The sequence below is a fragment of the Vicugna pacos genome, chromosome 17 (genome assembly GCF_048564905.1).
Source record: "Vicugna pacos chromosome 17, VicPac4, whole genome shotgun sequence".
Classification (NCBI taxonomy): Eukaryota; Metazoa; Chordata; class Mammalia; order Artiodactyla; family Camelidae; genus Vicugna; species Vicugna pacos.
The window spans coordinates 34181659-34194565 of NC_133003.1; the positions used below are offsets into that span (position 1 = coordinate 34181659).

Consider the following 12907-nt stretch of genomic DNA (forward strand, 5'->3'; position numbering starts at 1 on the left):
AGTGGGACCAGTCATTGAGCCTGAAGTTTTTTTCAAAGGACTAGTCACTGTTTGATAACTCCTAATCAAACCCAAGCCATTATCCCTGACTAAGGCTGAAGTGACACTCACCACTCTCCCTGGTTAAATTCCCTGGGAATTTAAATAAATTCACATCATCGCGCGCGGCACACGGTGGGTGCCTGTGCCTGAGGAAGGAGTGCAGGCTAAGTCAGAGTGACCTCTTGTGCGGAGGCTACTCCGAGGATCAGAAGACCTGTTAAGTACCTGATGTCATCAACTAGGAGATGAAAGAAAACAGCTTGAGGTAATGAGTGTTTTCCATTAAAAAAAAAATCACTTTTTGCCTTTAAAGTAATGAAGACTAGCAAAGCTAATAATATGACTTGTTAGACCATTTTATTACTCTCAAACATCTTAACATTTCCAAATTTACAAAATTTCCTCTTTACTACTATTACCAAAAAATATCCAGCCTTCCATATCCTTAAGATCAATGGTGACAGTAAAATTGTTCTATGTCAGGGAACTATATTTCATTGTTAATATGAGTGCCTTACTCCACAATGTGCCTCTAATGTTTCAACATTTTAAGTATTAATTTATTACCCAATAACATGATTATTTTTTTTACTTTAAAAGCCCTGTGATAGTCCAGAGCTTTAAAATGAAAATCTCATTTTTTTTTTTACAGAAAAGTAATTTCCCTAAGAACATGCTTACTGTACATGAAATTGTTCTATATACCACTCTGTTACTTAACTAAGGGAATTAAAAAAGGGTAATTTCCACTTAATTCTTACTTAATATTTTAATGTATAACTAGTGCATTTTATCATCTGTAAAATGACAAATCTTTCATTTAAGGGGAGAAAATGTAATTTAGCGGCCATGAATCCTACAGGAGATTTTCAAATGTTGTTTTGCAGACTTTCTGGGTTTATTTAATTCATTGGCTTTGAGGCTGAAGGACCATATTGGTCTAAGAATTTAATTCCCATCTTCTCTGATTTTGTACAATGGGACAGGGAAGAAGAAAGTGGTTGTTTAGATTTCAAGCTGCCGAGAGATGTTCCCTTTTCAGGATTCACCCATAAGCTTAAAATGTATAGTGAATGAATACACTAAGAGAGAAGAAACTAAATGAACAGGTGAGTCCAAGTCAGAGGAGTCTGAATCCAATATTTCTGCCTGAGCTATCTTAATGCTGTGCTTTAACTGGTGCTTCTAATCCAGCACTTTCTGATTATAATTGCTGAGGCTAAGCTGTAAGATGCCATGGAACGTGGAGTTAAGCTACATCATAGGACGCCCAGAAGCACAATTTGAGAATGATATTTTCTTGAGCACGCTAAGGTAACAATATTTTCTTTCTGTCTGAGTAGCTGGCTAAAGGGTATTTGCTGTAATAGCCTCATTGAAACAACAAATTAAATCAAGTTGCGTCTCTGTCTTCGGTTCACTCAAGCAGGAGGATTATCACCCAAATAGACCCCGAGTGCTTTCCAGCCAGCACTCGGTTCTTGGCTGAGTTTGCTTTAAATCCGCTGTGCCTGTCTGTGAACAAGGAAAGGACCTCTGTGGAGACCTCCAGCCCAGACCAATTTTTTCTCAGCATCAATTAATATAGGAACACGTGCCCATCCTACAGTGACATCAAATGTAGCAAGTTTCTGCCTTATTATTGCCCACTGAGGGGTAAGCCACCATGGTTTGGGCAGTTGTGGCCACCAGATCTAGGCTTATCATACAGTGCAGTCCATTGGAAAAAAATTTGTTTCTCTGAGAATCAATAAGCAAATAGTAATTTTATTTAAAGAGCTTCCTGTTGAAAGGAAGATGCCCAATGACAGGATACAGAAGACGTCAGTGATGAGCCTTTTACGAAAACACGCACAAACACAATACAGCAACACACAGACACGTTACAAAGAAAGTCTTTTGGCCTTTGAACTGTGGCATTTTGATAATTATATTCTTCTACTGACCAAACACCATCTGCCCAAATATACAACTTTGGTCATCAATCAGTACTGAAACATATTACAGGTTTATAGAATGATTTTTCCCTTCTTTGTCCTCTGCTGCCACTTCTTCCCAAGGGCACTAAAGTTTCTAAACTACTCCCCCAAAATGTTTTTTGTTCTCTTCTCTATTTCAGGCAGATTTTATTAAAATTAAGTTTCTAGGAGGCAGTGAGGTAGAGCCATCTTTCTGATATTACTATCACTTTTTGTTTTTTGAAGTGAGACTAAATCAAAAAGAGCTAAGAGAATCTTGTCCAGCTTTGTTCATTTCTAGGCCCTTGCATAGGGGACATTTGAACAGCTAATTTCCTTTGGTAATTCCACTAACGACTCCAAGAAGCAGTCAAAAGACTTCCTTTGATAATTAGAAAGGATGGAGTCACCAGGGTTTTGGAAAACCATCCTGGTGACTTCATTACAACAGACACAACACATTGGCAGACTTGGCCGAACATGCCCACCATTTTTTATTTCATCTTGTCTTTGCTTGGTTAAGAAGAATGCCTCAAACACTTCGGTTCATGGCATCTTTCTTATTTCCCTCCCTTTTCTGAGTTTCTCCCCAGCCCCCCAAACCAATGGGAACATCAAACAGGATGAATAATAATGGAGAAATGAAAGTTTTCAGTGAATCCTTACTCTGACATTCTCCAAAATTCGTGGAATTGATTTCTTTCTCTCTTTCACCCTTGCTCAATCCCGATGCAGGCGAAGGTGACATAGCTGGAATATTAATTTCACAATTTTGCAAAGCTTAATGTATGTGCTTTCTCTTAGTTCACTTTAATTTAGTTTTGATTGATAAGAAATGTGCAGTTAAGCTTTCACAGTAAAGGTCAAGGCTGCTGTGGATTTTAAAAGACTATGGTTTGATTCTTTTTTCCCTCTTTTTTTTTTTTATGGTACTTTTCTTGTCAAAAAGCTAGAATTTAAAACTGTACCGTTTGAGAATTTCCATTACCATCTTAGACTCTTCCTATTTAATTACACCCCGAAGTACACATTCTTGTATGACCTTGTTTGAAGCGTGTCATGAACTTTAGATTTGTCTAAACCCTTTTTCCCTTTTGAAGGAAAAAAAAAAAAACTTAGAGCATACTTCTGTCACTGCCACACTCCTATGTTTATTTAAAGTAGTGTCAAGTTCCTGATGGGATTAATTCTTGGGCTAATACCTATTCGGATGAATTCTAGGCAGTTCAGGCAGAATAGTCTTTTATTTACTGACACAAATCATCAGATCTGGCCAAGAGCTGAACAAACACCAAATAAGAACTGTCATAACAGCTCTTAAAATCTAGATGCACAGCTCAGCTCCTCAAATTCACTGTGATAAAGGAGCCGCTCCCCAATTCCAGATCCATAAGCACGTCGCTCTCGAGGGACAGCTGTGGTTAATAGGACAGCTTTGTCATTTTTTCTTTCCCGACTATTTTATCAACAGGCAAAGTTTCAACTGCCAAAAGCTTCAGACTTTCTTTTGTAGGCAACACTAGTGGATACGAGCTGTTCTTCCTTAACAGTTAATGAATGAGACAACATCACTGTCATTTCTTAAGGATGGGCACCACTGGCTTGTTATCTACAGAAAACACAAAACAGGCAAAGTGGCTTCTAAAGGACTCTCATGTGTCCTTTGAGTTCTTCAGAGGGATTTATGAGCACATCTGTACTTCGTCTTGATTCATTCAGACACTCCTGTCTCGACAGATGGCCGTATCGAGAATTTGTTATTTTTGCACAGCATCTAGACCACGTGAAAGAGTTGGATCGGAGACTATGTTAAGAATCTTCACAATGAAATGAAATGCAAGGAAAATATATTTCCTCCCCACCCCCAAAAAACGGGGAGAAGTTGAGGGTACAATGAAGGTGCTATTGCTGACTTCAGCTCTCCTGTTTTCCCTGGAGTACTCTGCTCATTTTAATATGCCTTGAGGGGTCGGGCAGGGAATCATTCCTAACCAGACTACAGGCTGCATTTTTTTTTTTCAAAAGACAAGGTTAAAAAAAATAGCCTAAGGGAATGGCAGAGACTGATGGGATAAAGCGAAATACTGATTAAAAGACAAGATTGGCATAGGTTCATTTGTAGGTACTGTGAAGCAAAGAAAACCATTGATGGATATGGAACAATCACCATTGGAGAGAAAAGTCCTACCATGGTCCTCGTTTACTGTGAGGAGGAAACCTATGTGAATTTTCACATCTATTAGGTTGCTGCCATCACTCAATTACAGAGCCTCCAATCGCCAAAAAATGGATTCTCATTTGTGCTGCCAGGTCCTCCTCCTTAGATGTTAGAGAAAGTGGAGACCCACCCTGGTGCTAATCCAGATATTTCAGTCTGACTCTCATTTGATGCTTTTTTTTCCCCTCTGGTGAAAACTTTCCAAAAAATTGGATTCAGTACCAAGTTCTGAAGAAATACTGCTTCTGTCAAGGTAAAAACGGCCCCTGAGCTGTAAGCCCCTATTCACTGGGTGCATCAGAAGCGTCGATCCGTGCGGCCCCCGCCGGCCCTTCAGAACATGGTTTACTTTGTCATGAAAAGATTCATCCATGGAAACTCAGTCATCAGCATGTACTCCACTGAGGGAAGCAGGGGCGCGGTCAATAAAGCAGTATTTCCACATCAACTGGAGTTGGGCCATTGATTCGAGGAGCCCCGTGGTTAGAGAGAAATGTGAATGGAACATGAAAACATTCCGCTTTGGAAAGTGTTTCTCCAGTGAAATCACTACGGTTAGTGAGAGGACACAGGGAGAATAGACGCTTAGTAACACCGGCTTAGCAACGCCTGCTTACAAGGATGCTCCCGGGGAACTGCATCTCCTCTCGCCAAGGGTCAGGCGTACTCTGGGGTCTTCCTAAATAAATCCCTTCTCAAATGATCGGGCTTTTCCTGACATAGTGAACCCTTAGCCCAAACAGCCTGCAGAATTCCACGCACCATTATAATCTGGAGGCAATGATCTCTCTCCCTTGAAGGGGGAAAGGACCAGGGGGCCCCCTGAGTGACTTCCTAGAATTTGATACTCAGCAAGACCCCAGATGTGCCTTGTGTCCCCAAAGTGCTGACTTTCACCCGTAGTGTGGCCAGCTCTCCTCTGGTGGGGATGCTGGCCTCGCTCCCCTGTTTTGTTTGGATCAGAGAGGAGTTACGTCGGCCAGCAAAGGAAATGCTTCATGGCCAAGTCCGAGCGGGTGGGCGGGAGGCAGGAGCACTTCCCACACCTCCCACCACCTCTGTGCCTGGATTCTCCAGGGGGCTTTGCTGAGAGAGAAGCACAGCTGTGGCTACAAAAGTAACCACTGATGAAGGGACTACAACCAAGAAGAGGGTGAGAATGATTCTCTGCTCTCTTCCAGTTTCCATCAGACCCTTCACCAAACCCGGCCTCCTCCCTCATTAGACGTTCTCTCCTGTCCCAGGACAAAAAGAGAACACAAGGAGGAGCATGGACTTCATACCTGTTCATCGTGACCATGCATCCTCATGAGAAAACGTCACTAAGAATAACAGCACCCCCCCACCCCCAAACAGGGCCTATTTGCATCCCCTAAGATGAAAGCATTTTAAGAACTTCGGGAATGGTAAGATAAATGAATGTTATTCATGGTGAATAGTCTTTGGCAACCATTTCATCATAAAAAGTAAAAAAATTAAACATTAAGGGCCTTTTCCATTTATAAGAGCCAGAAAGTTACCAGGTATGACATCACTAGCTCATATTTATTGAAAAGGTAAAGTCAAAGGAACATGCTCAACCACGGTATAAATAATTAAAGCACAAAGCACTCACTACTTTTTTTTTTTCCTTTTTAAGGGGAATGTTTAGAAAGACTGATAATGGTTAAAAAAAGAAATTACCACTATCCTTAAAAAACCAGGAGACCACTAAGAAAGCACTTAATTTCTTCTCATTACTCCTGCCATGCAAACCAATCAGATTTATGTTCAACTGTGTATCAGAGCTGTTTCAGAAGACAGGTGCTCAGAGCCGGCCACCATCTCCATGCAGGGAAGAATTAATGAGGCCACAGCTCTGATCTGCCACTTCTTTTAACAAAAAGGAAAAATAAAATCAGTTTTTACCCAGACCCTTCATCTGATGACCGTCCATATCTACCCTTCCCCAAACTGAGGACCTAACAGAGGCTCCGCGAATATCCAGCAGGTTCGAACGCTGCTCTGAGACGTTTTCACCTCTCACCTGGAGTCACCTCTCTCTGGTTTACACTCTGAAAATCTATTCTCAATAAGCCTCAAGAGAAAGTTGGAGGCCGGCGGCGGGATCTGGGGAAGACAAGCGCCCGGGTGCTACTCACGTCGGTTTTCATACATGCTCCTGGACTGCGCCCAGATTTTAAAAGGATCTGGTTTTTTCTGCCCCGCGCCGTCGGTCTGATCGGGAGCCGGGGCGTCTGCGGGTGGGTACTCGGGCAGCACCTGCGGGCCGTGGCCGGGGGAGGCCGTGTGCAGGCTTCGGTGGCTGGAAACACTGTGCTGCGAACTGTTCTGGCTGTCCTTCCTTTCCAGGGGTTGCTGAAAGGAAGCGAGTGAGAGGGGCCAGAGGAGAAGGTTATTATTGGTTCCCCGAGTGGGTGCTTTCCATCAGCCTGTCTTTGTTGGGCACTTGTTTGCACATGTACATAGACACATCAGCAACATTTTGGCTTCCCCCTTCGCCCAGCTCCTGCTGAAGGCAGTACATCCCCAGGAGACTGGCAGACAGACAGAGGGGCGGGCCAGATGGAAGCATATAATCACAAACCCGGCGGCTTTCTGGGCTGGAGCAGAAAACAAATCCAATTTGCATCACAGGTTCTCCGCTAAGACACTGGGCTCGCTTATTACAAGCTGTATCTGTTTTAACATCTTCATTTTGAAACAAAACATGCGGCACCAAATACCATGAGTGGTTTGAATAGAAGGCTATCATATCCAAAAGGAATCCACAATCAGGGCTAAAAATGCTCCTTGGGACCCCACATCTTCCATCTTTCATTAATAAAATATTCAACTTCTATCTAAGGATTTACCATCAGTCCTTGTAGCCTGTAAGAAACAGGAATCAGATCTTTAAAGAATCACATCTAAGATTGATGTGCCCTTGTACTTCTAAGTATATACATAACTATTATCTGAAGAGCTTTCATAATTCTTAGCGAATCAATTTTTGAGGCCTCACATTTCACCTCTTGATCTCCTGACACTACTGTTGGTTGAAAACTGAGATCCATTTTTATATATGTGTTGACCTCAGGGGGTCAGCCTTCTCAGATCTGCAACTTGTCCAAAGTCCGAGTAGCAGCCAAAAGGAAAGAGTTTCATCTGAATTCCAATGCAATAAGCAGGCTCCTGATCCTGAAAACCTGCTCAGCAAAAGACCCTTCCCATTTTTTGAGATGCTCTTGGTCTGAAGGGCAACTGAATGTAAAACAAAATCTAGTGGAAGGAAAAATACTGGAGGGGGAAAACATGAAACATTTCAGCTCTTACTTTCTCCGATAAAAAAGATGTGGTAAGCCCAGGTGTTTAGTTTTCCCCCGTTCACAATAAAAATCCTAGACTCCTGTCTCTCACACAACAGATGCCACGTCACTACATTTATCGACCTCAGAGCATCATAACTGGACACTGCCAACCTCTCTTACAGGTCCTGCAGAGCTTAGGAGTTTTTAGTTTATAAGATTCGTGACTCAGACATTCCAGTTCCCTCAAGTTCTTTAAAAGCATCAAATTCTTGCCCTGGGTCTTAACAATCAGTCTTAGCACAATGGTTCTTCCTTGCTCTCTCCTCAGGTGGCCTCCATCTTCCATTCCCCAACTTGATGGACGTTTCTCAGGTCCCTTTCATTCATTTCTCAGGCCTCTCTACTCCCCCTCCCTCTAGTCCTTGCTTTGAAATCTGAAGAAAGGCCAAGGAGGACACAAACTTCACCATCCCTGACTTTTACAGATTACAGCTCTGAATATAGGTTTCAGTGAAGATTCAAAGTTGAGGAAAACTGGGCATGCATTTAGCAAAGACCAAGAGACCATTTGAAATTATGCTTGGTGTGCTTGTGGGAGAAATATGAGGGCCATATGCTAACCCAGCAAAGAGGTCTTGGTAAGAATGTACGAGAAAGCTCAATTAACTCAGACTCAAGGGGACAACGCACTCTGGGAAAGGTGTCAGGAAACACATGGACCTTTGGGCAAGGACACACCATCACCTTCACCCCCATGTCCCCATTGTTCCCTTTTGAAGACAACGTGCTCAGCTCCGACCTGGATGCATCAGTATTCCAAAGACTTGGGAGAGAACCTGGTTCTGCCAACTTCCAAAAGCGTCCCACCCCCTCACCAAAGTGAATTCGGCCCTCGGGACCAGCTCTCCCATTTCAGCCCCGAGAAAGTCAGTACCTGCCTTGTGCTTCCCCTGGAGACATGCTGAAGATTTTCAGATGCAGAAAAGTGTTAATGATGCATACAGTCCCCACACCCCCTTCCCTGTGCGTGGGAATTTGCGTGCCTCCCTACTGTGATCTTTACAAGGGTCCCTGTTATAAACAAGCATGTGGGGTGTCAGCCCATGTCGGGTGTGCACACACCCCAGCAGACAGAGAAACAAGTTGGATTTCGGGTGGGTTGTCCCGTCTCTTATATGTTCCTGTACTGCCTACTTCTTATTTTTACAACGTAAAGAGAATGCTTTGTATAATCAAGACAAAATGCAAAGCTATTTTCATTTTGAAATGAACCTTGGAAAGGAAAATTAATGAGACTATTAGTTTCTATTTTTTTACACTGTGGTAGTGCTTTGTTTCTGCTCTCTTCTTGGAAGGAGGAAAAAGATATTTTACAAGTAAAAGCAAATAGTGCAATAGATTAAGGACCTCTGGATTCACCCTGAGAGTTGTGCCCCTCCCTTCAAGCGCCCACCCTCTCCTGGTTTTTCAAGCGAGGAGCAAATGCTGGATGTGGGGTTGGTCCATTGCTGCAGGATCCCCTGAGGGAAACGCCACACCTCTCTTCTTCTTCCTTTCCTGGGCTTACTCTGTAACCTCTCCAAATTTAACCTCTTCCAATCACTGCCTCTTCCTGAACAGGAGAAACAGCTTTCTGACAACCCTGACCCACTAAGAGAGTCTGGACCTTCCTCCAGCAGAGAATGCACACATGCTTTTATACACACACACCCGCAAAGACACGCACACTGATTCTGTACATCACCTCACGGGTTTCCAAGACTGCGGTGGCTGTCCCAGTGTAACAAATCTGACATGGAGGACCTGGAAACCTTGAGTTTAACTGAAGAGACGGCTTCGCCAAAACCAGACTGTGCAAATGCAAATGACGTTTACGAGAAATACCTGGGGCCATTAAAAAAAATTTTCTCACCTTTTCTCCCCTCCCCAAAAAACAACACATTGAGGTCCAATTTATCACCAAATGACAGCTACCATACAGAATGAGTTTGCAAAACTGTTTCTCCATCAAACTGCACCCCTCCTTTCCCTTTTAATGCCGTCTAAGCCTTGTCCCTAAATTTGGAAAATGAAAGGCAAGCAGCATCCTGGGAAGATCTTCTAAAAACTATGCCACCACAAATGCTATCACTAAATGGCATCTTCTGACTCACCCTCACGGGCTAAATACACAAGCATCTGGAAGCTTGTTGGATTTTTCCCTGATAAGATTTAACCTCGCTTGATGTTTCTTCTCAAGTTCAATTATGAAAACAACTTAATTTGAAGATGCATTGTGTGTGTAATACCTTGGCACCTAGGCCCTTTGTGAAGTTATGCTCTGTGTGTGTGTGGAAAGTTCAAAATATGCCTTTTTATCGTCTAGTTAGCTATGACATTGTCTTTTGTTTGGTCAGAGTCCAGAACTGTCCAGGAGAAAAGCCATGTTTATATATCTCTCAAATTAAAGTCACCTTGCACGCCTCTTCAGCAATCTGAATCACGTCTCCAAAGACTTGGGGCAGGAGGACAAATCCACATCTGAACTAGTGCTCACACAGGCTCTGACGTGCATCTAAGGTGGCTGTCTATCACTTCATTTTTCTAGGTGAGAAACTGGCCTGAAGATAAGCATTTGAGGTTCAAGATGCACTTCGAGTCTGTTACGTACTGAGAACGTGGATGGAGCAAGCTCCCAGAATACTAATGACAGACCACCCAGGGCAGCCCCTCTTAAGGAGGTACCTGTAATATATTTATTCCTTCATCCAATAAAGCATACAGATCACCTTCTGTGAGCCCGATTCTGAAAGATACAATGTCTCAGCGAGAAAGAGATGGTACCCGAGCACTTAGAATTTATACCTGTGTATCCAGGAGTGTGTGTTTGTGTACGTGTGTAGATAGATATTAATCCAATAATCATAAAAGACTGAGGACAATATACTGTAATGTCCTTTAGATAAGTAGGTAGGAGAGGCCTCTGGAAGAACATTTCATTAATGGAAGCAGCAAGTGCTGTGTCTGCAAAGCAAAACTGAGCTTGGACTGTTTGAAGAACAGGGAGGAGATGAGTGTGTCACAACAGGGGAGCCAGGAGGCTGAGATGAACTTGGAGACCCCAAAATGCAAGGGCTTTGTGGAGCAAGGAGTTTGGGTTTCAATTCTTAGTTCAGGCGCAGAGAAAAAAAATGTGACAATGAATATATATATGTTCAAGTATAACTGCAAAACTGTGCTCTACACTGAAATTTGACGCATTGTAAAATGATTATAACTCAATAAAAAAATGTTTAAAAAAAAAAAAAACCCCAAAACTGCCACTCATCAAAAAAAAATTTTTTTTAGTTCAGGGGAGGAGGAATCCATTCATGACTTCAAAGCAAGGGTGGGTGGGCCAGGAGCCCGCTTACTTCCAGGAAGTTTGGCCTGGCTACTGGCTGCTGAAAAGGGTGGTGGGGGTGGGAGTAAAAGCCAAGAGCCAGTCCAGAGGCTACTATGCAGACTGTCTGAGGGACCCAGGGTAGCTGGTACCAAGGGGAAAAGCAGTGACAAAGGAGAGGGACAAGTCAAGTCAAAGGACAGTTTGGTGCCATATTTGATAGGCAATTCTGAAAGGCTGAATTGGGGAGAGAAGGAAGTGAATGGGGAGGGGCCAAAGGAAGGGGGAGGGGAGGGGAGGAGGAGGGAAGGGGACCAAGGGAGAAGAAAAGGAAGGGGGGTGCGGAGAGAAGGAGGGTAAGGGGGAGGGAAGGGGGAAAGGAAGAGATCTTGGAAGCACAGACCTCCACCTCCAGGTCTCCAGCTTGAAAAAATGGTTGGAAAGGAACACCACATATTGAGATGAATAATTCCAACACTAGCTGTTTTCACTATGCAGATAGTTTTGAAGCAAGATTTTTTAAAATTTCTGAATAGCAAATCAGGACCAACTAGGAAGAAAGAAATGGGTTCAGTTGTGAAAACTCCACAGAAGTCCTTGGCCACACACAAGCTGTGAACCTGTGTCAGAGGACCTTTTAACATAAATCTATACCAACCTCCCTAAAACAGATGATTTCCTTATTATCGACAGGCCAGGGAAACTGGGAAGATGCAACGGACTCTATAAATGGAAATGGTGGGGAAAAAATCAGCTCATTAGTATTTCCCAGAATGATTTCAAAATGGACGTACTTATAAAGTGAGCTGAAAATATTTGCTTGGAAGAACAAATGAATACAGGCAGCACTTAGGAGCTTAAATGATGAAAAGAATTCATATGGCTTAAAAATGACAAATTGATTCATTTTAAAGCAAAATTATTTACAGTTCACGTATCTGCCAAGGCTGAAGGCCACTGCAGCGATGTACGTGGACAACAGGAAAAACTCCAAGTGCTGATGAGGTATCAGGCCAATGTCATTGGAGGTTGCATGAAAATCAGTCTCAGAAACAAGCCAAAGCAGAGGACGGTCCTTCATTTTTGTCTCTTTCTTTTAGCATGTATGGGTCTCAGTCAAACGATTTCTTCCCAAAAGGCAAAAAAGAGGAGTTAATGGAGAAGAAAAGGAAGGTATTGATTGGATGTGAAAATGAATTTTAAGCTCAAACTGGATGTTTTCATGGAATCTACTACAACGGCAAAGTCTGTTTCCTGGGCTTCAAAGGGCTGAGGGTATGGCTGCTGTGTGCAGAGGCAGGCAACGAGACTGACTCCAGTAACCATAATCCTTCTCCCATCCACGACTCTCGCTGCTTCTCCCTGTAGCTTGGAGCTTTGGTGGATGGTGTTATCGCCCTGGTTCTGGGACAAGTGGCACTGGGGTGCTAAGGCCACCGGGAGGGTTTAAGAGGCAGCATTCAGGAGGATTCAGGTCAGGGTCACTCACTGTGTACACTAAGTGATCTGTCCGCCGTATTTTTTAGTGACTAGCTGTCTATGTCCTCAGCATCCCTTCCAGGGGTGAGGCACAGAGGGCAATGGAACAAAAACCTGTCCCCGTTGCTACCTTTCACTTTGCTGCATTTGCTTAAGAGATTTCCCCGCCCATCATTGGGTGTCCCCTCTGAGAAAACTTTACATAAGACGTTTTGTAGTCGCTGGGAAAATGCTGTCTCCTTCGTGAACACTTTATGCTGTTTTTAATCTGAAAATAAAAACTAAGTAAATACTGTGGTTCCCTACGTTGCATAGGCTGCTGGGGAACTTGAAATAATTCCATGGCTGCATCACAGCATCTGATTCAATCTTGGGTCCTTTTTATGGCGACTTCCCTTAGGTCATTATAATTAAGAGCTGAATGATTTTCAGTATGTGTGTCCTTGGTTCTGCGTTATATTTCTGCTTTGTTACCTTTTGAAAACATATGCTCATCACACTGGAGGCCCCATGGGGGAGGTCTGTGTGGATGTGCCTTGTTTATGTGGTCATTTGTCTC

General features: G+C 43.1%; 1 protein-coding gene across 17 annotated transcripts in view; it reads right to left on the bottom strand.

Annotated features, from left to right (window-relative positions):
* Positions 1 to 12907, bottom strand: part of MAGI1 (membrane associated guanylate kinase, WW and PDZ domain containing 1) — a 574222-nt gene that overhangs the window by 26475 nt on the left and 534840 nt on the right. For 12 of the 17 annotated variants that reach the window (XM_015236779.3, XM_015236773.3, XM_015236768.3 and 9 more), the window contains 2 exons: positions 6360 to 6576; positions 2667 to 2750 (listed from right to left, as the gene is read on the bottom strand). In XM_015236779.3, the coding sequence (XP_015092265.2) occupies positions 2667 to 2750; positions 6360 to 6576 (301 nt within the window). The remainder of the gene's footprint in view (positions 1 to 2666; positions 2751 to 6359; positions 6577 to 12907) is intronic. The other 5 variants (XM_006196468.4, XM_072941631.1, XM_072941630.1 and 2 more) reach the window with 1 other exon arrangement.